Below are 24414 nucleotides of genomic sequence, written 5' to 3' on the forward strand. Positions count from 1 at the left end.
TCATGCTTTGAGGGTCATTTCAAATCTATGGATGGTTGTTTGCTGCACAACCTATCTGAGTGAGGCTCAAAAACTCTCTCCCACACTGGCCTGCGGTGGTGCCAACCAACCTATGGCCCCTCATGGTCAAAATGCCACCATTTGACTCAGTCTACTCTTTGATGTAGATAACAAATGCATCATGTACTAATAGAGTGCACATACGCTACATGGGTTGAGATAACTTCTGCCCTGCCTACATTGACATATATTCAAATTGTATTCACTATCTTACTAACAGACACACAGGTATCTCTTTTGGAGAGCAAGATGGAAGAAAGATCGATGTAAGCAGAGAATCCCAGATGAATGGATCTGGGCAAGACCTCTTTGTGAATTCATCTTGCGCAGAAGCAGACTCAGAAGACATAATTGACATAGGCAATGTTGAGCTGGGATCAGAGGCCAAAGGGATTGCTGTTCGCATCTGAGCTTATGACTTTCCATATGTGATCAAAGCATACATATCCAAGGATGCCCTGACCTTGAAAAGATGGGTCTGGTGGGGCTTTGAAAAGAATAAGTGAAATACGGCATGAAGATAAGGGCCAGCATATAGACAGGGAGACCCAAAGTGACCATAAGCTATAGTCAAAGAGGTGTAAAAACTACTTCATAATTTTGAGAAAGCCAAGCTCTTGCATGGTCCATATTTTCCCTCAAGATGTTGCTGCTTTCAAACCTGCATGCGTTCTTCCTTAAATTTTCCGTGGGGTCCCCGTCTTCTGTGTTTCTGGTCCTCCTGAAAGGGGTCCTTTTCTACCAGCTGTTCCAAGAAGTTCTCATGGCCTCCTTTGGCTATTCACTTCTCAGCCTCCAGGTGCTTATCGAGAGAATATGAGGCCAGAGGGAGCCTCTAAGCTCTCGAATTATTTTGCCACTTTTATGATCAAATATTTAACCTTATGCAAATTGTGACCATGAACGTCATATGATAAAAGAGTTTATTCCATTAAATTTGCTTTGGTGAAATAAGAATTGATCAATTTCTCAATCTTAAACAAAGAAGTAGCCTGAGATTATTACCATTATGATGATGATAATAAAGCAAAATCCCCCTTGTGGGCCTTTGTCAAGAGTAAAAGTATAATTCATGAAGGTATTTTTAATAACACAAAACACATGTTATAATCATTATTATTACTTCCCAGAGCCTCATGGTGATATGCATAACCTATAACTTAAATTATGAAAACAGGTGTTTATTGCAGACTATTGGATGCAGGTCACAAGGAATTATGTTTATTCTTGCACCCTTTTCGTTCTTAGCCTCGCAAAAATCCAAAAAGGCATTCTTCATTTGATATCAGTGTCAACTGAGCTACAAAACTCGTGATAATGGGAAACTTCATGACAAATTCTTAAGGATTTTTGCTGGTTTTGCGAAACGACAGAAGGCACATTAAGACTTCTGTAATACGTAACTGTATTCCACTATTCACTTAAATTTTCCTCGGATTCAGTTTCCCATGGTGATATCTCGAATAAGTTCTTTTTGTCACTAATGCTCTAGCTGATAGTCGGTCTGCACCATGGCATTGGAATGTTGTCTGCTCCTGCACTGAAACTCGCTGCTAACTTCTGCAACGAAAGTTAATTCCAAATAGTTTCCATGAATGTGTTCTTTGTCATAGGTAAAAAATGAAGGTAAATATTTGAGGTAATACTAATTAAGAGCTAGGACAGCATTCAAAATGGTATTTTCGAGAAAAATCCAAATGAAAATCCAATACAAATCCTGATTAAAACCTAACCAAGCAAAACACTGCAGATTACCTGGATTCCAATTAATTGTGACAAATGAATACTTGACAGGTTTCAATTCCAATGCTATTTATGTCAGAATGATCCATTAATATTGAAGCAGAAATTACCAGAATTCAAGCAATACAATTGCACTTTACAGCTAGATGAGTAGTCTGAAACTTAGACCCAATAAAACTCTTACTCAAATGTCAACTGCTACATTTAGATCACCTAGAGCACATCACATCTCCTCCTGTCATTGCCTATAGTGCAGAACCAGCACAAATCACAGTTCGCAGGTAACAAATGGTTATATAAACTCTGGATTTCAAAAGTGTCAGTCACACATAAAGTCAAGGAAAACCAGTTTCTATATAATAGTCCTTGCTATTGACAGGAATTAAAACGTGGCTACAAGGAATCACTGAACACCTCCTTTTGGAAATATGTCTCAGTAAGTTTATTATTTTCTGGACAAGCTCACTGGCTCAAAATTTTACATGTTATATGTATGTTTCCTTAAAAGTAACAGATATGTGCCTTCGACATAGAACCATTCTAATTACTCATTATTTTTTACTTATTTTAAAGATACTGAAATCTAATAAATTTGTACAGCAACTGGGAACAATACTATTTTAAATAACAAGATATTACTATAATGCCAAGAGTAACAAGACTTTTCTATTAATGCAACTGGCATCTGAAACATAAACACTTAATTATGCATTTTATAGTAATAATAAGCATTTTAAAATTACAAATAAATTCTAATTTATAATTCAAAAATAATCACAGAACTTAAAAAAATGCCCCTAAATTGATCCTGCCTGAATGACTGTTATTTCAGAATTTTAAATATATTTTACATAGTTTGGCCCCAATCATTTCAAGCATACTTGCCTTAATTATATATTCCCCAACATTGAAAGTCATATAAAAATACTTGTACTCATTTTGAAACTTATCAAAAAAATAAAGAAAATCAGTTCTTCAAATCTGCAACAAGCTCCCATCCATATAAGCACCCAGCACCATACACACAGATAAGCATGCCTTTAAAACCATCAGGAAAAATGCCATTTAAATTCTGGGTAGCTAATCAAGAGGAAGATCAGTCCTCAGCCTCTGAGATCATACCTACTCACCTAGCCAACAATGTGGAATATTTAACACACGTTAGCTCAGGAATAGTTTCACTTTGGGTCATAGATGATATACTAAGCTCCAATGATAGACTTAATTATTCAAAGGTAAATTTCAAATAAAAATCTCAGGCATAATTTCTCCTGCTTTAGCAAGCTCTACTTGTATATCTTCACTACAGAAATTGGTATGAGTAAAAGAAATACATTTAGACTATCTTATCTCGCCTGGATATTGGGATACTTAGAGATTTCAAATCCATCCCTAGTTTGCTCTGAAGAATAAACGTGTGTGAGTCTACTTCCTCTCAAAAACAACTATACTTCTTATTGTATTTTAAATAATAATAACATTAGTCAGAACTTTATCATTAGGTTATTTGAGATTAAACAGTTCCTCTGAAAAAGTAAGCTAGTTGTCTTTGGAAATAAATAAACCTGAAGGTTTTACAAATGCTATTTAGTTGATATTTAATTTTAGAACTTAAAGGAAAATGTATATAAAGTGAATGGCTGTAGAGATTATGAGAATCACTTCACAACCTAATAAGAACACAGAATAATATAATTTGCTGTCTTTCCTTACACAAAAATGAGAAAAAAAATCATAAACATGGATGAAAGGGAAGTTCTCACGGTATTTACAGTAAACTATGGAGACTCCATTTCATTTCTTCCTCAATAAGAATGCTTGTAAAAATGGCCTTCTGGAAAACGTGTGGAATGCCATTTCCTTTCAGTAGCACTGGACAATTGCAATTGAAGAAATAGCTGCATGGCCAAAAGAAATAGAGGAAAGGAGTAACATCTGATCCTTCTCAATTGCTATAGTTTAGGAAGTTGTGTATGAATTTAGCTTCTTTCACAACTACTATGATTTTATTTGTAAGCAAGTTTATGCCTTATGGGGTTGTTTTTCTTTTAATTGATGGTGCATGTTTGACCAAGTTAATATCTATATTTATGTTTCTTTATTTGACATTCCTGCGTTTTAGCAAACCTGTATAATTTAAAATAAAGCCATTTTACTGTCATTGTCAGCTATTTCACTTTGGGTTCCACTGACCTTCATGAGTCTACTGACTATGGCTCTCTAGCGTGATCATGTATGTGGGTGTTGTGTTTGCCCCTACCATTTTCCATATGCTCTGCCTCACCAACACTGCCATCCGGCGTGGTCCTTTCATAGTTGTCCTCTGGGAGTGGAAGGGCACCCAGTCTCGGCCCTGATGAACTCTTACTGCTTGGTGTCTCGGACTCCTCCAGCCCGCTGTCATAGCAACTCTGCAGAGACCCCTGATGTGGGTCCTGAGGCTGACTCACAACAGAAAACGTCACTCTACGAAATGGCTGTAAGAGAAAAGATTCTGAATGTCACGACGTTATCAGACTGCAGATTATCTTTCAAACAGACATCAATTGCATACATTAAGGTCTACTGACAGATCGTTCAACACATAATGGTCAAATATGACATCTATTTGGTTAACTACGCATATATATTCTCTGAGGCAATACTTAGAGCTTACAGTTTACTATGGGATGATTAAAGATTATTGTTTCTGAAACAGAAATTAGAAAACAGCAATTCGACTAAAACAGATATTAAATCTGATTTGTTCCACATATTCGAACTGTTTTTCTACTCGGTGGCCTTCAACCATCAACGTTTCACAAGAAGGCTAGCTAAAAAGGAAGAGTCAGTGCTTTGGGAAGACAATGCCTACGGAGCTAATCCCTTGAAAGGAGCTTGCATTTTAAACACCTTGTGTATTTCATGATATTTCAAAATTGAGTTAGTTGATCAGGAAACTGAAGCCATGAATGAAATAGCAGTAACTAGGAAATTTAATTCATTATTAGGACCTCAGAAGGATTTATTACTTTATTCTAAAAAACATAGTTCTATAAACCTTGAAATTGTAAGGGTAGAACTGAACTAACACATAAAAGACCAATTACTTATAGAGTAGAAAATAAAGAGGTTAATGTTGTGATTATGACCAGAGACATGAAATAGATGTGGCCTTCGACTTCTGTAAAGCTCTACATTCTGGGAAACTTGGGAGCCAATTCGACTCTTCTGGATTGCTATGAATTGGCCTTGTTTCAGTGGCAGTGGATTGATTTATTTAAATTTTGAATTGTAATTATTTATGGGGTTAAAAATTTTTAAGCCATGTATACCTACTGATATGTATTTTTAAAGTACTATAACCCGTAATCCATTATGCTCACAATTTACTATTCTACTGCTGATTAGCTATACATGGAATTGACAGATGATCACTATCCCAGTGAAGATTGGCAGATTACTTTAGCTTCAAGACAAAATTTAGAACATTTACACTCATTAAAAGAACAAACATACATTTAAGTATGTTAATTGAACATGGTATCAAAACTTGGAAAATATTATTTAAAAGTTCTGTAAGATTAAAAGTGTCTATCTAATGTCACTGTTGGAAATTGTTGCTAATTATATAAGCTCTTATATGAATTTGACATCAATATTTGTGATCACTCTGTTAAACCTACACGTCATACTTTTTTCCAATAATGTACAAAATTAATGTTGCCAGAAAGCAGTGAGAATGTGAAGGGACCTTTATGGAAATGCTCTACGTTGAAAACTACTGCTACAAATTGCTAAGTATAATTGAGAACAGCAGTTTTTCAAAGGGTTATTGAAGAGAAAACTAAAAAAAAGTTGTGGCATTTGCCCAAATTTATAAAATGTCTTTGCTATAGGCATGTACAAGTCTCCACGCATCCTCCCATGGTTGTTAAAGGAAGTTATTTTAAAGGGAAGACAGGATATATTACCCATTACTGGAACTTCTCCTCCAACAGCCCAGCCTTCATGTACTTATTCAGAGTGCACACTCTTTAGAAAATTATTATTTTTTAAAAAAACTCATTATTAATCAGGCCCTTAGAACCTCTAAGTGAAATGTAAAGGTCAAATATGTTAATCTCACATTTCTTTCTACAATGTCTCACTGAATAGGAGCTATGAAATACAAATGCGATTAAGAAATTCTAGTATAAAGAGCACACAAATCACAAGTTATGAGAAATAAACTCTAAAATCATTAATTCTCATTGCACTGATAATTGCCATAATTTTATGCACTATCTTATGGTTGTGATATTTTTCTATATATTGAAATCAATGCAGAAATCATCATGCATTCACTGTCGTGTTTTCCTTCTTTGCGCATGCTTTCCTTTTACTCTTACCCACGTAGCACTATCAGTGGACAGCAGATTATCTATGATTTGCTTCATATCTTTGGCCTCACCTTAAAAATGAGCCCATTCAGAGTCCCCTAAACCCATTTTCTTCTGCACATAGATATACTAAGAAAAGACTAAGGATTAATGAAATTCTAAATATAATGTTGAACCTTGGAAGGCACACCAACAGTTCTGCACACATTTTATTGCCTCAAGGCACAGCAATAGGTTAAAATAATCATAGGGAGAAAAAAGAGGATGAAAGACTGCTCCTAATTCTGTTTTATTGACAAACTAGTCTTTCCAGATCAGCTTTCATAAGTTCAAAATGAAGACATTAATTATACTAATAAATAGACAAAGGAGAAGATTAGTGTTCGGAAAAGTAGCATTCAATTTTGTTCAACGTAGACAGCAGGGCATCATTGAAGTGGAGATGGTAATCTTGAATCTGAGCTTCAATGCTGGTTCCATAACTAAGCAATGTTAGGAAAGCAAGGAGGCAGGTAATAGGTTATGGTTATTTTTTTGAATCTTAAAGTTTTATCAATGATTCCTCCCTAAGACAGTATATAATAACTGCCACAGGAAACTATGCATTTTATTTTCTTGACTTCCTACTCCATTTTAACTGTGAATATTTGAACTTCATATGGCATGGAATGGTGGAAGAATAACATTATAACTGAAAAATAATATGTATTTACAAGTACTTCGAGCTTTGGTGTTCTGGAAGTGTGGTTGCTGATCCTAGGTGCCAGTCAGTTCAGACCCATAGCAACATGAGTCCGACAGAATTAAGCATCGCCAGGGCCTGCGCCATCCCCCACGTGTTCCTACGCTCGAGCTCATCCAGCAGTCACTGTGTCAGTCCATATCCTTGAGGCCCTTCCTCCACACCAACTGTGGTGTCTTTCGCCAAGGACTGATCTTCCCTGGCAGCATGCTCAAAGTGGGTAAGGTGATGTATTACCATGCCTGCCCCTAAGGAACACTCTGGCCCCACCTCTTCCAAGACAGGTATAGTCTTTTAGCATCCATGGCACTCTCAATATTCTTCCAGAACCAACATTCAAATCCATAGATTCTTCTTTCTTAGGTCTTCATTCAAGGCCAAACTTGCCCATGCACATGAGGCAAATGAAAATACCCTCGCTTGGGTCCAACGCACCTTCGTCCTCAACGTAACACACTTGCTTCTTAGGACTCTAAAGCGTTCTTGTGCCGCGGATCTGGAGTTGGCATCAAAGAAATGCCACAAGTGGATGCTTTCACAAACAGAAATTTATCCTCGCAACAATTTGGGATGCTTGAACTTCAAATCCAGGGCATCAGTTACAGTGCAAGGCTTTCTCTGCGTCAGCGCTGGATGGAAGGGCTCGTCTCCTTTCAACATCTATGAACACAGCATGCCTTGCAGATCAGGCTTCCATTGGTCTAGGGTGTTGTCAGTGCAGAGACACTGGTTCCAAAGGATCAATGCCATTTCCCGTTGCTCTTTGTGGCTGGGTATCAGCCCCTTCGTCTCTGCTTGCTGTTTTCTCCTTTCATCTCGTGTCAGCTAAACGGTGAAACAGACCAACCCAGGGAAGCTCCTCTTCCATCAGTTCAGGACAGTGGTCTGATGGAGGGCCTTGCATGTCCCTCTAATCATCTGATAAATGAGTGTCTGATGAGATCGCCTCCCATCATAGAGGATGATTGTATCATCACAGAGCTGCCCAACTACAGGGATTCCTCGCCCAGCCATATTGTCACACAATTTTTGTGGGTTACATTCAATCCACGATACTTAGATTCATGTATATTTACCCTGTTGTATTAAGACAAAATTCTCAATAAAAATCCAAAATAAAGAGAATCAAAGAGTGGATTATAAAAACTTCCCTCTAGCATTTTAATCTACCATTAAAAAACATTCCATTAGCTTTCTATCATATAATAGCAGCAATATATCTTTTAAATCTTTTTATCATTTTAAATAAATGCCATTTTCATGGCAAAATACATAATTTGGCTATAGAAACTAAATTGCTACCAAATCCCAAACTCTGAAGAAATATCCAGGAGGTCCAAGAGTAATGTTTTAATGACAATATGAAACTGAAAGTAAACCGATGTCGAAAGAGATAGAAAAAGAAAAAAAAAACCAAAACATATTTACTAATTTTCCTACTTCCTTGGATTGGGTCCACTAAAAGATAGTTCTGTTTAATAGCTGGGTCATGACTCACAGTTCATGAGAATTCACACTACGGTATTTAGAAAGAGCAGAAAGGTCAACCTAAGAAGACAAGGAAAGCTATGTGTTTCAACTATGCAGCAGGGAAAGTGGATTAGCATTACAGACTTGACTGGTAGTCTCTTACTGACTAAAGAAGATTCATGTAAGTGGTCATTCTGAAATCTAAATACAATTGAGAATCTCCCATAGGATGTAGGTAAACGAGAGAGAAAGAATGTCAGACACAAGTTGACAGCAAATTAATCGGAGTTCAGGCAAGGCCCAGATGTGAATCTGGTCTAAAATCTCCGCAGGAGACTAAGGCGAAGAGGGGAGTCCGAATCCCATAGGAATGACAGGTCTCCGTCAGGATGCCTGCTCCACACGGAAATCAGCCGGCGCTCTACACCGAAGGTGTTGGAAAGAAATCAGGCACACTAATTAGACGCCGATGGGAAAATCCAGGACAGAGCATGCACAGACTAAGGCCACCTAGGTGTAGGTCAAACTAAACACCTGACCACACAACCTAGGCCCATGACATCACACAGGTGTGCTTAAACCAAGCCAATAAGATCAGTCCATGCCCTCAGCCATGCCTCCCTAGTCAGTAGGGCTAGGAGGGGATAAATACCAGACTCTTCTCCCCATGTCCTCTTGCAGGTCACAGTGAGATTTCTTCCACTTGCGTGCACAGGTGCCTGTGTGCCGTCTGAGGCCTGCACTCTCCTGGTATTTTGTTTTGTGGGTTCAGGCACTCTTGGCTCTGTGAACTCTTTCATGGTCCCCTGAAGCGGCCCTTTGCAGTCTCAGAATTCCCCAGGGCCCGGCCATGTGGCCTGGCCCACTTTCCAGGGAGAGTGTGCAAGTTATGAGACTGTCATATGAGAAACTCCCTTTCCTTCACAAAAGTGCCTTGCATTTATAAAAGTCCTGCCTCATGACTTCTTTCTGCGCTGAGAAGCCAAAACCAAGGTAAAGCAACCTGGAAACCTAACAGCTAGGAAGGACATAGGGAAAGGTTTCTGTGAATGGTTTGAATTTATTAATTCATTTATATTTTAGTCTTTCTTCCTTCGTATGGCTTTCAAGAGGAGGCAGGATTTAGGGACACTCATAGATACTGCAGAAGGTTTATTCCAAGATAGAACAAACCAAAAGAGAGGTCCTGATGGCATATGGTGAAGTACTAGTCGTTGACTAATAAGCCTGCGGTTCCAGCCCACAAGTTACTCTGAAGGAGAAAGAAGTAGCAAGCTGCTTTCATAAAGATGGACTGTCTTAGAATCTCTATGTGGTGAGTGTACTTTGTCCTATCCAGTAGCTATAACTGGACAGCAGGAAGTCATAGCATAATATGGAAGGGAGAAAATCTGGGAGGAGAATGAGAAGATATCAGCAAAAAAACAAGCAAACCTACTAGAACAAGTTGACAAATGAAATCCAAAGTAAGAATCCGAGGGCAAGGCGAAAAGTAAAATACACTGAGAAGTCTCGCGTCCATGTGTGTGTGTGTGTGTGTTTAATAAGAAATTTTAAAAGGTATATTAGGAATGATCGAAAGAGGAAATGACTCTCTAGCCAACCAATATATTCTGGGTGACCTGAGATAAGTTAGCTGACCTTTGGTCCCAGTGCCTCAGGCTCAGGGTCTGTAGAATGGAGATAATAAAACCTGCCCCTGACTAACTTAAATTCTCTGGGAATTAATGAGCTAGTTTATAAAAAAGAGCCTTAAGCTCCCTCAAAGTCATATACTATAAAAGGCATTATACCTTAGGCCACTGCTGTATAACTAGAGCTAGCTCCCATTGTCTTCTAGGATAATTTTTAAAGCAAATATGGAGCTGGCCAATTTCAAAATAGGATTTAAAAAATCCATGTGAAATCCCAGACCTAATTACATCATTAATGCATTCATTTTATTCGATGGATGTAGGTTATTTGGAAAGCAGTCCTGCAAGGGGCTGTGGGAAAGGTCCGCAACGCTGCCTGGAAAAATGCATGATCTTGTCATTCCATTCGCCCAGGAGAACTTCGGGAAGCCTTTCACACATGAGAAAACCCACAGTTTTCAAAAGCTGTTTCGAACCTCGCTATTTTTGAATTATGAATCTATCTGCATATCAAGTCTTTTACAAATGTTCTTTATTGTTCTGTCCCTGTGAGGATACACCTGAGACTCTTGCTTGAGGACAGCCCACTATGCGTGGGCTATTTGAGAGACCGCTACAAACAAAAAGGCAAACTGCAGCCGTGCAGTCCCTGGGCCGCCGACGCCATTTCCTCGTTCCTCCGCCACCCAGTTGGTGGAAACACATTCGATTGAGCCTGGTTTAGAAATGCCATACACATGATCCATAGTTCTGCCTTTCTTCCTTCATTGAATTACTTGTTTGCTGCAAGCCTACATGTCATATCAGGTGTGAACATGTCGTTGTCATGTTGTGAAGGCCCAGGGGACAGTCCTTGCCCTTCTCTTAGGAAATGCGGGTGAATTGAAGGTGAGGAATGTCTGACTGGTGTGTCACTTCCACATATAATTAACTTCTGACTTCCAGGGGTGAACCATGCAAACAAGGTGTTCTTAGGTGGGCTGCTATGCAGTGTGCAATGGAAAATGCTCGACTCATTCATACTTCTCATGAGGACACTTAATATAGAGGGGATTTTGTTTGTCTGTTTGTTTTATTTCTCTGAAAAAAAATGTGAACAAACCTTAACACTGTCAGTCTGGTGAATAGAGAGCAGGTCAGAGAACACCGGCCTCCATGTGGAGAGAAGATAACAAACAGCACTGGGACCACGGAGGGAAGGTTTGTTTTCCTATGACTCTGACACAAGGGGTAGGCTTCCTTAATGGGAGAATTTAGTGGATTTTTGATTCGACATATATTCTCTGATCATATAAATTTCCCATCAATCACCTTCCATCTAGGCAGGGGTCAGCATTAGAGCTCTGTGTTAACTCAGACACAGACTGGCCTCCATAGGCTAACCTGATCGCTCTCACAAAGGTCAAGGGTGATTAGTTCCGTGTAGTTCTAATTCATCCAGGGAACGCAGCAATTTTCTAAAAGGAGTTTTTTTCCCTTGAATTATCTAGAAAGCTGAAGTTAAATTATAGTACAGATATGATAACTGATTTACCTTTCTTTCTCTCTGAGATTCATTTTAAAAATGTCAATGATATATTAGAGAACCACATAAGCAAACTCTCTTCTTTCTTAAAGTACTGTTATATTCGCATGTACCATTTAGAACCTGTACAATTAGGGAATTAATTTGGAGATGAGCATGAACACCCTCTCCTGTTTTCAGAATACAAGCATTCCCAGATAGAAACAGTATTTCCAGGTGCGACCTCTTAAATATGTTTGTCATCAAATCTATCTATGCTTTGTGAGAAAGCAAGAGAACATAAATGAATATTTTAAAAATATTAATAAAATATAATTTTAACTCTTCTTAATCATTGTTGTTGAGTGCCTTCAAGTCACTTCCGGCTCATAGGGACCCTGTGTACAGCCAATTGAAACACTGCCCGATCTGCCCCATGGACACCCTTGTTTTCATGTCTGAGCCCACTGTTCCGACTACGGTGGCAGTCTATCTTGTTGAAGGCCTTCCTCGTTTCTGTAGCCCTTCTACTTGACCAAGCATAATGTCCTTTTCCAGGGACTGGTCTCTCCTGATACCACGTCCAAAGCACGAAGACCTGTTGGATGAATTAAAAGGTAGCCATCGCAATGTGCACAGAATTACTCCCACGCCTCACGTACAAAGATGGTTAGGTGGCAGAGGCTAAGCTATTATGTAAATCCAGCTTTATGCAGAGACCAAGGAAGTGATCCAGCAGGCCTGCGGGCCAGCTGCTGCATGCAAGGCAGCATTTGGTGCCTGGAGGCAGAGGATAAGACACGGGGAGTTGCTGCAGTGTCCATGTTCCATGTCCCCATTCCCACAGACTCCCTCTGCAGCCCCAGCCACCTGTTGCCCTCAGGCAGGACAGGGAGGACCACACAGAATGGAGCTATGTGCTGCTGGTCTTACAGGACTCAGATTTTAAGGCCCCAAACCTGGAGACTAGCAACTGCTCAGAAAAGGAACTCAGCTGCCACGCCGTGGATGAGGAGGAGACCTTCTGCTGCTGGCTGCAGCGCCAGGATTACCCAAGGTCACTTCTTGCTGCAAGATTTAGTCCCTCAAGGGTGTTGAAGAGAGGAGAGCAAGCAGCAGCAGAAAATCCTCCTGCCTCAACCTCCCTCTGGGCCGCCTCGTCCCTGCTGGGGGCCCCATTCTCAGACAGTCACCTCTTTCCCACTGAGAGTTGCAATGGCCACTACAGCTGGGGAAGGGGGATAGGGGAATGGACCAGCAAGGGGTCTTCTAGAGAGCCAGCTGCTTCTGCTCCAAGCCCAATAGTCCCGGGTGGCTCTGAGGGGCAGAACAGGAAATGAGGGTGTAATCTGGGCTGATTCATGAACTGCTCACACAGCGTTTTCTTTTACTAGTATTACGGAATCCTAGGTAAGAGGATTGTTGATCAGTGAGGACCAGGTGTATTCTGTCCTATAACCCGACCCATTTAAAAATATTTAATTTCCACCCACACTGGCAAAATTGCCTACAGAAGATGAATAGGTTGCTTTCTTTGATAAAGCAGGGATCACTTGTAAAAAGAGGGAAAGTAGTTAGACTTTAGGAATATCGTTATATGCAGTACTTAACAATAAAAGCGAAAATACAGCAGCAGATAAGAGGGCAGATACTTCCCCTTTGAAGTTCCTCTCCTATAACTACAGACTAGGCCTTTATGGGGATTTTATTGGCAAGAGGATAGGACCCTAAGCATGGCAGCTATTGGAAATAACCTCAGGTTAAATCTCCTTCCCTATTGAATACTACTGCTGTGTCTTACAGACAACTTTATTGGGAACTTTAAATCTGCACCTTCCCTTTTAGCTTCACTAGTTTCTCCATAAATCGTCTCCTTATCTGGGACTCACATACAGCTGTCTCCGTCACATCAATTATTTCTGAATGGGCTGAAAAGTCTTTTTTGATTTTTTTCAAATCACTTGGTTATGTCCATCAAACAGACTCCTAATGAGTCTCTTTGGCAGTCATCAAGCCCTGAAACAGTCATGGGGCAGAACACTGCGGCATTCTAAGGAGCAGTGCATTTCATTTTAAGGAGGAGCTCGCTAAGGCAGTAGAGTCTTGCCTCGGCAATGAACAGGCCCTTAATTAACCTGCAAACATTCTCCGCCAGCGTCCATGGCTGTTGAGCAAACATAGCTGGGATACCGTAGCGCATCAGCTACGCTGTATCTGGCGGAACCTTCAAACAAGCTGTAATCAGGATTTTAAGCCGTTTAGGGGAAGCTTTCTTTGCTAACATCTCAAGATCTCTCCATACTTCAAACGGCTTTTTGTTTCCTTTTAAGTCATTGGAAGATGAAAGGCCATTAAAAAGGAGCATGTTGAGATTCGTGAATCCCTTTGGAGAAAAAGAGGTGGAAGGACTGTATTCTTGTATGTGGCCTTGAGGGCAATTACATGGTTAACATGACTGCTTCAATCTGTACCTTAGAAGTAGTCCAAGTGGCAGAGCGGCTTAGGCACTGAGCTGCCAACCACAAGGTCATAGATGGAACCCACCAGGCGCTCTGTGGGAGAGAGATGAGGCTGTTGACTCTGGACAGAGTTCTAGTTCTATTCTCTCCTACAAGGTCAAAGTGAAACCCCAATCACTGCCATTGGGTGGACACAAAATCCCAGTGGCCCCATTGGACAGGCTAGACCTGCTCCATGCGAGTTCCCAAAACAGTCACTGTTTGTGGGAGTAGAAAGCTCCATTTTTCTCCTGAGGAGAGGCCGGTGGTTTGAACTACTCACCTTGTGGTTAGTAACCCAACGGGTAACCACCATTCCACCAAGGCTCGCTCCTCTCTATGAGTCAGAATTGACTGATGACAGTGAGCTCGTGTTTTGTATGCACATCAGAGACTAAGAACGCATGCAACTGATACCTTATGATATTCATGCCACTATCCCATGACTGAAATCTCATGAAATAAAAGTTAATATTTACCTATGAATTTATTTCGAATGTCTAGTGTGCATTGTGCAGTCTGATAAATAGTGAAGGGAATGAAATTTGCTTATTATTTTATGTTATTAAAAGTTTCTCTACATGTGATTATCAGGTTGTTTTTAAAATAATCTTAAACAGGTAGGAATTGTTACCATGCCCATTTTTCAGATAAAGGTAATGTGATCTAGAGAAATTACATGACATGATGATGAAGAATGACCAGTGGAGTTCGCGGGCACATATATGAAACCTACACACAAAACGTATAGGTTTCATTGTAGATATTTTATCAGTAAAATGAGAATAAATTAAAATCTAGCACATTAGGTTCATTGGATTTTTAATTGAAATACTATTTGTTTTACTAGTATCACCATGTCATTCTGGCTGGCCTTTACTGAATATTATTATGAATATGGGACAGTGACATTGTGGGTTACGTGTTGGGCTACTAAACTTGAGGGTAACCGTTCCAAGTCACCTGCTGCTCTAGGGGAGAAAGATGAGGCTCTCTATTCCAGTAAAGAGTTACAGTCTCAGAAATGCACAGGGGCAGTTTTAGCCCATCCTATGGGGCCACTATAAGACAGGATGGCAGTGAGTTTGGTTTGGGTACTGGACATTTTAGTATGGTTTCAGAGTTTCCACAAATCACGGACTTAGATGGTTACTTAGCAAAGCAGCTCAAGATTAGTGAAGCGGATAGAAAAACCTGACCATGGTTTTCCAAGAGCACTTCTAGGTCATATTTCATAGCTCCTAAAATATTATTCAAATATGCTCTTGTGGGTAAAAAAAGGCTTAGAATGAGAAAGCACTATAATCACATTTTAACAATACCTCACCTTTTGATTGTATAGCTTCCAGGAAATAGCTTTACATATGGGAACCTCTGTTTCCTTTACCATAAATTAAGAGAAAAAAAATCTCCTCCCCTCCCCCAGCTGCTCTTTTGGGCCCCGCCCTCAGGCCCCAGGGTTTTAAAGTCCCTTCACCTTTTTCTTTCTTTCTTTCTTTCTTTCTTTCTTTCTTTCTTTCTTTCTTTCTTTCTTTCTTTCTTTCTTCCTTTCTTTCTTTTCTTTCCTTTTTAAAAAATTAAAATGTTGATGGAAAATGGGGGGGGGGCAAATCTGATCAGTGGGAACAATCACAAGTATTAGAAATAAAATTCATATACACCTCTTGATAAATATAAAACTAGTTGCAATAATACCAATCAAAACCAAATACCAATCGATAACACCAATCAAAACCAAAACCACTGGCACCAAGTCACTTCGACTCCTCACACCTCTATAGGGAAGGGGAGAATGTCCCTGGGGGATTCGAGGTAGTGACTCTTCATGGGAGTAGAAAGCCTCACATTTCTTCAGAGGAGCAACTGGTGGCTTCGAACTACCTTGCCATTAGCAGCCCAGCTCATAGGCCACTATGTCACCAGGTTTCCTCTACGGTCATACAGAGTCACTAAATAGCTGCTGAATAAATAAATAGAAATCAAAAGTAAGTTCTCATGCCTATGTTCAACTTTGTTTTGTTTTGTCCTGAGATATAATAAGAGCAAGACAGGAAATTGGATCCTGGACACTACCACTATCAAGTGCTTCAGGAACATTTTAAAAATCAAGCATTCATCCTTTTCTTAAGTCTAAATTTAATCTTTGGTGCATGATATTTTAGGGGATCCAGATAAGCAGCATAAACTGATCATTCCCACAGTCCTCCTGCATCATTCCAAAGAATTTTGGACTAATTTCTACTCTCCTTCTATGTATATATCGTCTATTAATATGGATCACCCTGGTATGAGACACGTTTGCTCTACTTTTCTTGTCCACTGTAGTTTTTTATCTACACTCATCATAGGCATGGTAATTGAACATGCTAGTTGATAGTAAAAAATTAGCAAGATAATATAGTTTCCTTAGGTTTAAGGAATTCGAATTTTTTTTATTACAATTGGGTAACATTTTACAGAGTACTTAATCTTACACTCAACAATGTATACACCTTTTTTTTCCTTGACGAAGATTCAGCTCCTTCAAGTTAGCAGCACCTTTCCATATTCATTTATTTCTGTGCATCCTTCTTGACTACCCCTTCTACCACCTCAGCCGTGTTTTGGGGCAAACACTACCTGTAGGTGTCCTATGGTTGACTTTACTGAGAAATACTTTCTTCCCCAGTATTATTATTTATTTTTGATTCCTGCTTGCTGTTTGGCTGACATTTGATCCCCAGGTGAGGAAGTTCATGCTTGAAGGGTTTGTTTTGCGGTTTCCCCAGTACTTACTAGACCAGTAAGTCTGGTCTTTTAAAAATTATTATTATTTTTACTATTATTATTATTTGGATCCCCCCCCCTTCTTTTCTCTCCAGAACCTTCTACCGGGTCTGGGCGCTGGTACTCTGTCACCGTCTGGTACTTCTGGTCTCATGGTAGTGGGGGTCCATGTAGGAGTATTCATTAGTCTTTTGTAGTCCTTTTAATTACTGAATTTCTTTGAGGCTTTTCTTAACTCTGAATATTTTAGAAAAAAGTAACAGTCTCATGTAAACCTTACCCTTCCTTTGGACTCAGCCACATACCAAAGTGGATTTTCTACTGTATACTTGATGTTGGTAGATGTGGTCCGTTGATTAAAAATATGGTTCAAAGAACAAGGTTTGTAAGAGACAGAATGATAAAAGGATGCTGAGCTATGATTGGGTTTTGCCTCCCCCAAATCATGCACCTTATATATGTTTCTGCACAGTGAGACAGGAAGATTGAGGGAGTGCTAGTTATGGGAAAAGTAATATTGACAGGCAACTCATGGGAGCAAAGGGAAGAAGAAAAGACTGGCATCACGGAGACAGTTATCCAACAAAGATGTACTAAAGCGCTTGCATTGTGCCTGCTACTGTGCTGAAAAATCGCCGTGCTGCAATGTCAGGCTTTGAGCTCCGTTGGGCATGCTGTGGATTAATCACACAAAATTGCTCCCAGGAATATAAGAAAAGCTTTATTTCCTTTACTCTTCTGTCATTGTGATAGTTCTCAAAAGCTCAGTTCACATACTGCTTCGTTGCTTTGCATGACTACCCTACACACCCCACACCCATGGAGTTCCACTCACAGCTGAATGAGGTCGATAAACCTCTTTCATAAATTACACAGTTGGAGTTAGTCTGCAGCAGTTCAAGGCAGGAACACTGGAGAACCAAGTGGAACTCTAATCGGACGGCTCAGGTTTCCCACGACTAAAGCATTGCTGTTGTTTGTACATGTCACAGAGGGGTTTGCTTCGCAGTGGTCCTAAATTCAACAGAATGGAATGCTGTCCTGTTCAGCACTTATCCTCACGCCATTGCTATTTTTAAGTCAATGGTTGCAATTAGTGTGTTAATCAGTTACACTGAGGGCATTTCTCTTTTTCACTCACTCGCTACTTTATCAAGCATGATGTTCTTCTCCAGGGATTATGGCCCCCTGATAAAACATCCAAAATGCATGAATGAGATCTCACCAGTCAACCTTCTGAGGAACATTCTAGCTGAACTTCTTCTGAGAGAGATGCGTTTGTTCCTCTGGCAGTCCCTAGTATGTATGGTCAACACAAGAATTCAAAGGCATTGTTTTTACTGTTGTCTTCTGGACTCAATTGTCCAGGTTTCTTACGCATATGAGGTGATTGAGGAGCATAGTCCCCAAGTGGGGTCTTTGCAGGAGATTTGACCAAGGCAATCCATTGATTTACTGACTGCTTCTTCCATGTGCATTGATTATGAATCCAAGTAAATCGAGTAAAGAATTGGCAACAGGCAAGAAAGATAGAAAAGGAAACATTGACAAGAGAGTGACGAACACATACAGAAGCGCGGAAGGAGCCCGGCTTCACAAACACTCAAATCAAGCCTGCTGCACTGAAATGAGAGAAAACCAAGAGAGCATGTGACGAACCGCTCAGAGAGATGCTCCTGACCATTGTGTCCTCTATTCTCCGCTTCTGCTTTATCTTAGTCAGCTTATCCAAGCCGCACCTGGTGAAATCTCTTGAGGAAACAACCTACATTTCCAATCCTTGACTTTTCCTAGTTTGTGGACTGAAGATGTGTGTCCTTAAAGAGCTTTCTCTTGTCTGGATGGATTAAAAGTATCTGTCAGGAATCCAGACACACAGCTGTGTGAGCTGCTGGAGTATTGCTTCAGCATTTCATTAGTGGACTGGGGTGAATCCTTGCTTTTAGCCAGAATCTCTGTTACACAGTTGAACCCCATTTCCTCTCATCTCTGTCGCTAACACGTATTAGCTTATCTATCTGCACTTTGTTGAATAGAAATTGTTAAAGTCAAGGCAATGACTTCACCCCTAGAGCCTCTGGAATGAATGCTGCCCTGGCAACACCTTCGATTTTGAATTAGCTTTCGATGGCTAGATAACCCCTACCTAGGGAAATTGCTATTTCCGTAAGTGTACCTGCTAAACACTCAAATATACTGTTGCAGATATTTTCTTAAAAGCGTTTAGCTAATAAATATAAATATTATAGCAAGCTTTATAACCGTATTTTGACATTTGTTACTATTTGAATAATGTGAAAGTAATCATCAAAACAGCACAAAAGAAAAAAACGAATAAATAGATTAGGTTTCCGAGATATCTTTAGGGAAGCAAACCACTTTAAATTCTATCTCAGCTTTCTCTAATAGAAGTTATAATGATTTGGTAGAAATGCGTTGATTTTCTAAACAGGAAATCAGAATTTCCTTTCCAGACATTGAAAGTCTCAAGATTCCAGGTTAGCCTTTCGGAGCCACCGTTCAGCTATTGTAGCATTAACGTCCTGTACGTGACTTCCAAAATGAAGTGAGGACTCAAGGACAGATATTACAAGTGGAAAAGACTTTATACTTTCGAGTGTTTTATAAAAATAATAATCATTTCTTCATTCTAGGCTTAATGCACAATCTAAATATTTGTAGCTAGCTAATGGAAGCATTCTTATGGCAATCAGATGGGACAAACTAGAACTGCCCCTTTGAGACTGGAAAACGCTACAGGAGCTGACAGCTCCATCTTTCTCCACATCCACTGCCAACTCTATGGAAAAGGGTCCAACTGCCCCTCTGGGTTTCTGAGATTTAACTCTTTACCAGCAGGGCGGCGTTGCTCCAGGAAAACCAAACGCACTGCCCTTGAGTCAATGCTGACTCGAAGTGACCTCCCTGTGGGCTTCCACGACTGTACCCGTTTACAGGAATAGAACATCCATTCTCCTTCCTGAGGAGTTGCTGGCGGGTTATGAACTTCCAACCGTGCAGATCACAGCCCAGCATGGAACCACTACATGAACAGCGCTCCTCGCAGAGCAGCTCGTGATTTTGAATTGCTAACCTCTCTGTTGGGAGCCCACCATGTAACCCACTACCCCACAAGGAAACGATGTCACTTCGAGGCATAAAGTGTGCCTGACCCAAGCCCTCGTCTTTTCAATTATTTCATATGCACGTGGAGCTGGGCAGTACATAGAGAAGATTGAAAATAATTGATGCCCATTAATTACGATGTTGCTGAAGAACATTGAAAGTCCCATGTCTTCCTGAAAGACAAACAAACCAGTCTTGGAGAAAGTATCATCAGAAACCTTCTTAGAGGGAAGACGACTTCGTCTCAAGTAGGTTGATCATGTTAGGCAACACCAGTTCTTAGAAAAGGACATCGAGTTTGGTAACACAGAGGGTCAATAGGAAAAGAGCAAGACCCTCAAAGAAACGGATGGTCACAGGGGCTTCAACAATGGACTCAAGAATAACAACACTTGTCTGTGATTTTACTGTTGAGCACACGATTGCTATGACTCAGAACTGACTGGACAGCACTAAACAACTGTAATACAAGCATGCACACAAGTCCCCCCCTCATCCCCCTACACACACACACACACACACACACACACACACACACACAGATCCCATGAATATGAATTTTGGGAAATAATGTTTGTTCTCATCTTAACTAATAATGAATCTATTTTTAAGAAATAATCTACTCCACATATAAAAACATTAATCATGGGTGCATCTTATTTATATATTTTTTCTCTTCTCTTTTCTATTTCTCAGTGGAGACATTTTTGGGGAAGGGTGATTTCTTTGTATAAAACTTGAGCTTTTTTATGGACAAGGCATACTATAATATGAATTCATTACAAGTACCGTAGGCTTTCAGGGAATCTTTTAGAATATCAAGACAGTCACAAATGGAGGCTAACATGATAATCCAAAAATAGCTATCAAATGATTAAACCTGTACCCTGAAATATTTGTAAATCATACCATTTAAATTGTCGTCAATATTGTATTGTGAATCTGATGAAGACGAAATATTTTGTGCATGTCCTTTATCGGAGTCTCCAAAACACAATCTCACTCCTAATCCTTCCCTATATTTTTCACTTCCATTTTTCATCTTCTCTAATTCTTCCTGTCTTCTGAACGTTGTCTTTGGACAAAGCTGCTTATTTTACTGGGTAAACAGCATATTCTAAGGTGTAAGCATTTCCTTATTGCCTTAGGGATCTTTCTTTTGTTTTGATAAAATTGAGCCACTTGGGGAAATTCATTTCCTGCACTAACAAGTGACTAAGAGTCATAGTCTCAAAGGCTCCAAAAGTTTCCAGCCAAATCTTTTTATAATTTTTATTTTTGTTCCACATTTTTCTCCCATTCATCCAGAGCTTCTAATGTGATCCGTTTCAGAACAGCTGGTAACGATCGCCTTGAATCATCTAACTCTTCTGTTGCCACGGTCATGGAATCTGAGGTTCATGTTATCCATTTGGACTAATTGTTTCCATGAATCTTTTGTGTTCTTCACCCTTGTGTACTCGGAACCTGGAGGGGCCAACAATTACCTGTAGAGGACTCTACTTCCAAGTTATTGAGCCCCAGTTGTCACTCCTCAAACTAAGATGCAGAATCCTTTCTGTGGACTGTGTTGTGCCATTTGACCTTTAGTGTAAATTATTTCAGAATATTGGGTCTATTTTTATCTAATACTCACCATATATTTTTACAACTTTAAATGCCACTGAAGAGAAAAATCAGAAAAGAAAAAAAAAACCCAGAAAAAACAAACAAACTTCTCTTCATTGAGTCTCTTCTAACTAACATCAACTTGTGTTACAGAATTTGATTGCTCTAATTTTTAAGAAGCCCAGATTCTTTGTTCTGTGTCCTCTCTGACTGGTTTTAATAGTCAAATCTTAGGCTAGCGCTCCATCAAAAACCACTGGGAAACACAGGTCCTCTATAAAATGGCACAAGAGTCACTCAGCTCATTCGGCATTTCAGTGAGAAACAAGCATTAATATCTTTAAGTTTATTTTTATAATAGACATTTTTAAATGAGGACCAAACAATAAATCTATGAGACAGTAGAAGGACAATCTTATTTTGTTCCTATTATTATTTGACCTTCTAGGTGTGTTTACACTCCCACTGTTAAGAGACTCGTGAAACCATGTACAAAATAAGGTATTTTCATTCCCTTATTTTGTTAGCTATGACTTTTCCAATTTGTCATTGACCTGTCCCGTCTGCCTCCCCGCCCCCAACACACATTCATATAATTACCATTGCCTACACATTACCTCCCTGGTATCTCCTTTCATTTATAAAGTGCTAACATTAAAATATTCTGACACCTATAGTTTGCTCAATGTACTCAAGAACGTCTGACTGCCATCGTGTCCGTTCCAACTCAATGTTAAACTATCTGGCGGTGCTTCCTCCGCTTGAATCTCGTTATACATGAGTATGCACTATGAATTAAAAATAGCATTCATAATTAGCCATGTGAGTGAGTTATCCTCTTGATTAGAGAATTGAACATAGTCTTGGCATATTTTTTTCAGCTTAACTTCAGATTTTTTGACAACTGCTTATGCAGGCTTACGATGCGATAACTAAGAATGACATTTATAACCACCACTCAGCTTGTCAGAGGACCTGAAGTAAAACACAGTCTAGATCACTGAGCAAGAGATGCAGTCTGCAGCTACTCATCGATAGAGAGAGAAAAGATATTTCCCCAAGCCGATTAAAAGAAGGCAACTTCTTTAATAATCTCATTTAAAAAGTGTCTATACGTTAAAACGCATAGCAATATTTCCTAACATTCATTAATCATTAACATGTGTCCATTTCCAGCTTTATTGAATTTCCATGATGGGTCTTTCCTCCCTTTTCTACAAACTTTCCCAAACAGAAAAGCAAAGTTCACGGTGTTACCTTGTACAAGGTGACAGAGCTGCTACGTCACCCACAATTGATTCACACTCAAAAAAGAGATACCACATCCTCCACCAAAACGATAAATGATTGATAAGGGATATGGTGATATCTATGTATGTTGACAAGGCACCCGTGTAACTAAACTACATTTTTAACACAAGCCACCTATTGAAAAGAAATCATGGCAGCACTGGCCTACACAAGTCAGCTAGTCTTCAAAAGAAAAAATAAATTCTTTTGTCCACTTCTAGTTGAGTTCTGTAGGCTGAAAAATTAAGCAAGAAGACTTGGGATCCATGGAATATTATCTTTAGTTTTTGTTATATTTAAGTGAATTACAATATATATTCATATTTTATATTATACTTTATGTTATGGTTTTAATTTTTGTATGGCTATAATATTTTCTAGATTTGTTATACATTTATTATAGTAGATCTATAAGATTCTCCTTCAGTCACATGGGCTTAGTCATGCAGAGGAAAGTCCAGGAATGCTTCTTGTCTTGTTTTATGCACGTCAGCTAGCTGCACTTTTGGATTACCAAGAAACCTTTAGAAAAGTTGATGCTGGGCCTATATCCCAACATTATTTTGGGATAGGCTCAGCGTGTGTGTGTCAGCAAGGTTGAAACACCGCTGTTTTCCTAAGTAAGCGAGGGAGCACACTGATAGCATTCTGCTCTGGCTGCCAGGAAGCTCTGCACTCAATCACCATGCATTTAGAAGGCTGACCGTGGGCATATTTGATTATTCCTCTCTCCATGTGGTGTATAAAATGCTATTTATAGTTTAAAAACTGTACTCTAAGTGTGTTTTATTGTGAAACATCTCCAGATAGACAGTATTTAATGGAAAAAAAATAAGAAAAAAGAGACTAAATATGGTTGCAGAAAAACTCCAAATGCGTTTTCCTTTTCCTTCCTCTTAAAACTGTGCCAGGTGTTGTTTTCACAGCCGGACTACATTCTCCCGGCACTCTCCTGGCCCAGCGGAGAAAGGGGCTGTCGCTCCGCAGCCGTCCGTCCGCTCCACCATGAGAGAGCGCCTGAGGAACCCTGGGGCAGCGCGAGGAGAGGAGGTGACCCGACTTGATGGCGGCGGGCTGGGCTGGGCTGGGCTGGGTTTTGTATACTAGATTCCAGACCAAATAAGTTTTCATATGAGCCGCATTTCCAAAAGCAGGGTGACTAATCGAGTATGGTTTATTATTTACTATAGGGATAATCAAAAGACCTTACAGTAGTTTGGAAGCTCATTTTCATAAGGTGAGCATTGATCATGGGACATATACTACCTATCACCTTGCTGTCACATTAGTGGGAGTGGGGAGTGTCCAGCCATCTCTGCCTTTCAACGTAGGAGATGTGCAGCTATAAAGGGCTCTCTGAGCACCGTTAGAAAGTATTTCTAAATCCAGAGCTTTAGCACCTCTTACTTCATTTAACATACTCTCTGTCTTATCTTTTTCTTTTGCTTCTCTTTTAACACTTCCACTCTCCAGTTTTGGGGCATAACATTCTCAAGTTATATAAGAGCCATATTGCATCAAAGCCATTTGGGAAACAAATATCCTTCCTCTGTCTTTATGATCTCTGAGCTTGATTCAAGAAGGGATGAAAAGCAGAGTAAGAGTAGCCACA

The 24414-nt window shown here is 39.7% G+C and overlaps 1 protein-coding gene across 3 annotated transcripts in view; it reads right to left on the minus strand.

Annotated features, from left to right (window-relative positions):
* PCDH7 (protocadherin 7) overlaps positions 1 to 24414 on the minus strand; it is a 496884-nt gene that overhangs the window by 263951 nt on the left and 208519 nt on the right. For 2 of the 3 annotated variants that reach the window (XM_075544453.1, XM_075544455.1), the window contains exon 2: positions 4064 to 4280. In XM_075544453.1, the coding sequence (XP_075400568.1) occupies positions 4064 to 4280 (217 nt within the window). The remainder of the gene's footprint in view (positions 1 to 4063; positions 4281 to 24414) is intronic. The other variant, XM_075544454.1, reaches the window with a different exon arrangement.

This window comes from Tenrec ecaudatus, chromosome 3 (assembly GCF_050624435.1).
Source record: "Tenrec ecaudatus isolate mTenEca1 chromosome 3, mTenEca1.hap1, whole genome shotgun sequence".
Classification (NCBI taxonomy): Eukaryota; Metazoa; Chordata; class Mammalia; order Afrosoricida; family Tenrecidae; genus Tenrec; species Tenrec ecaudatus.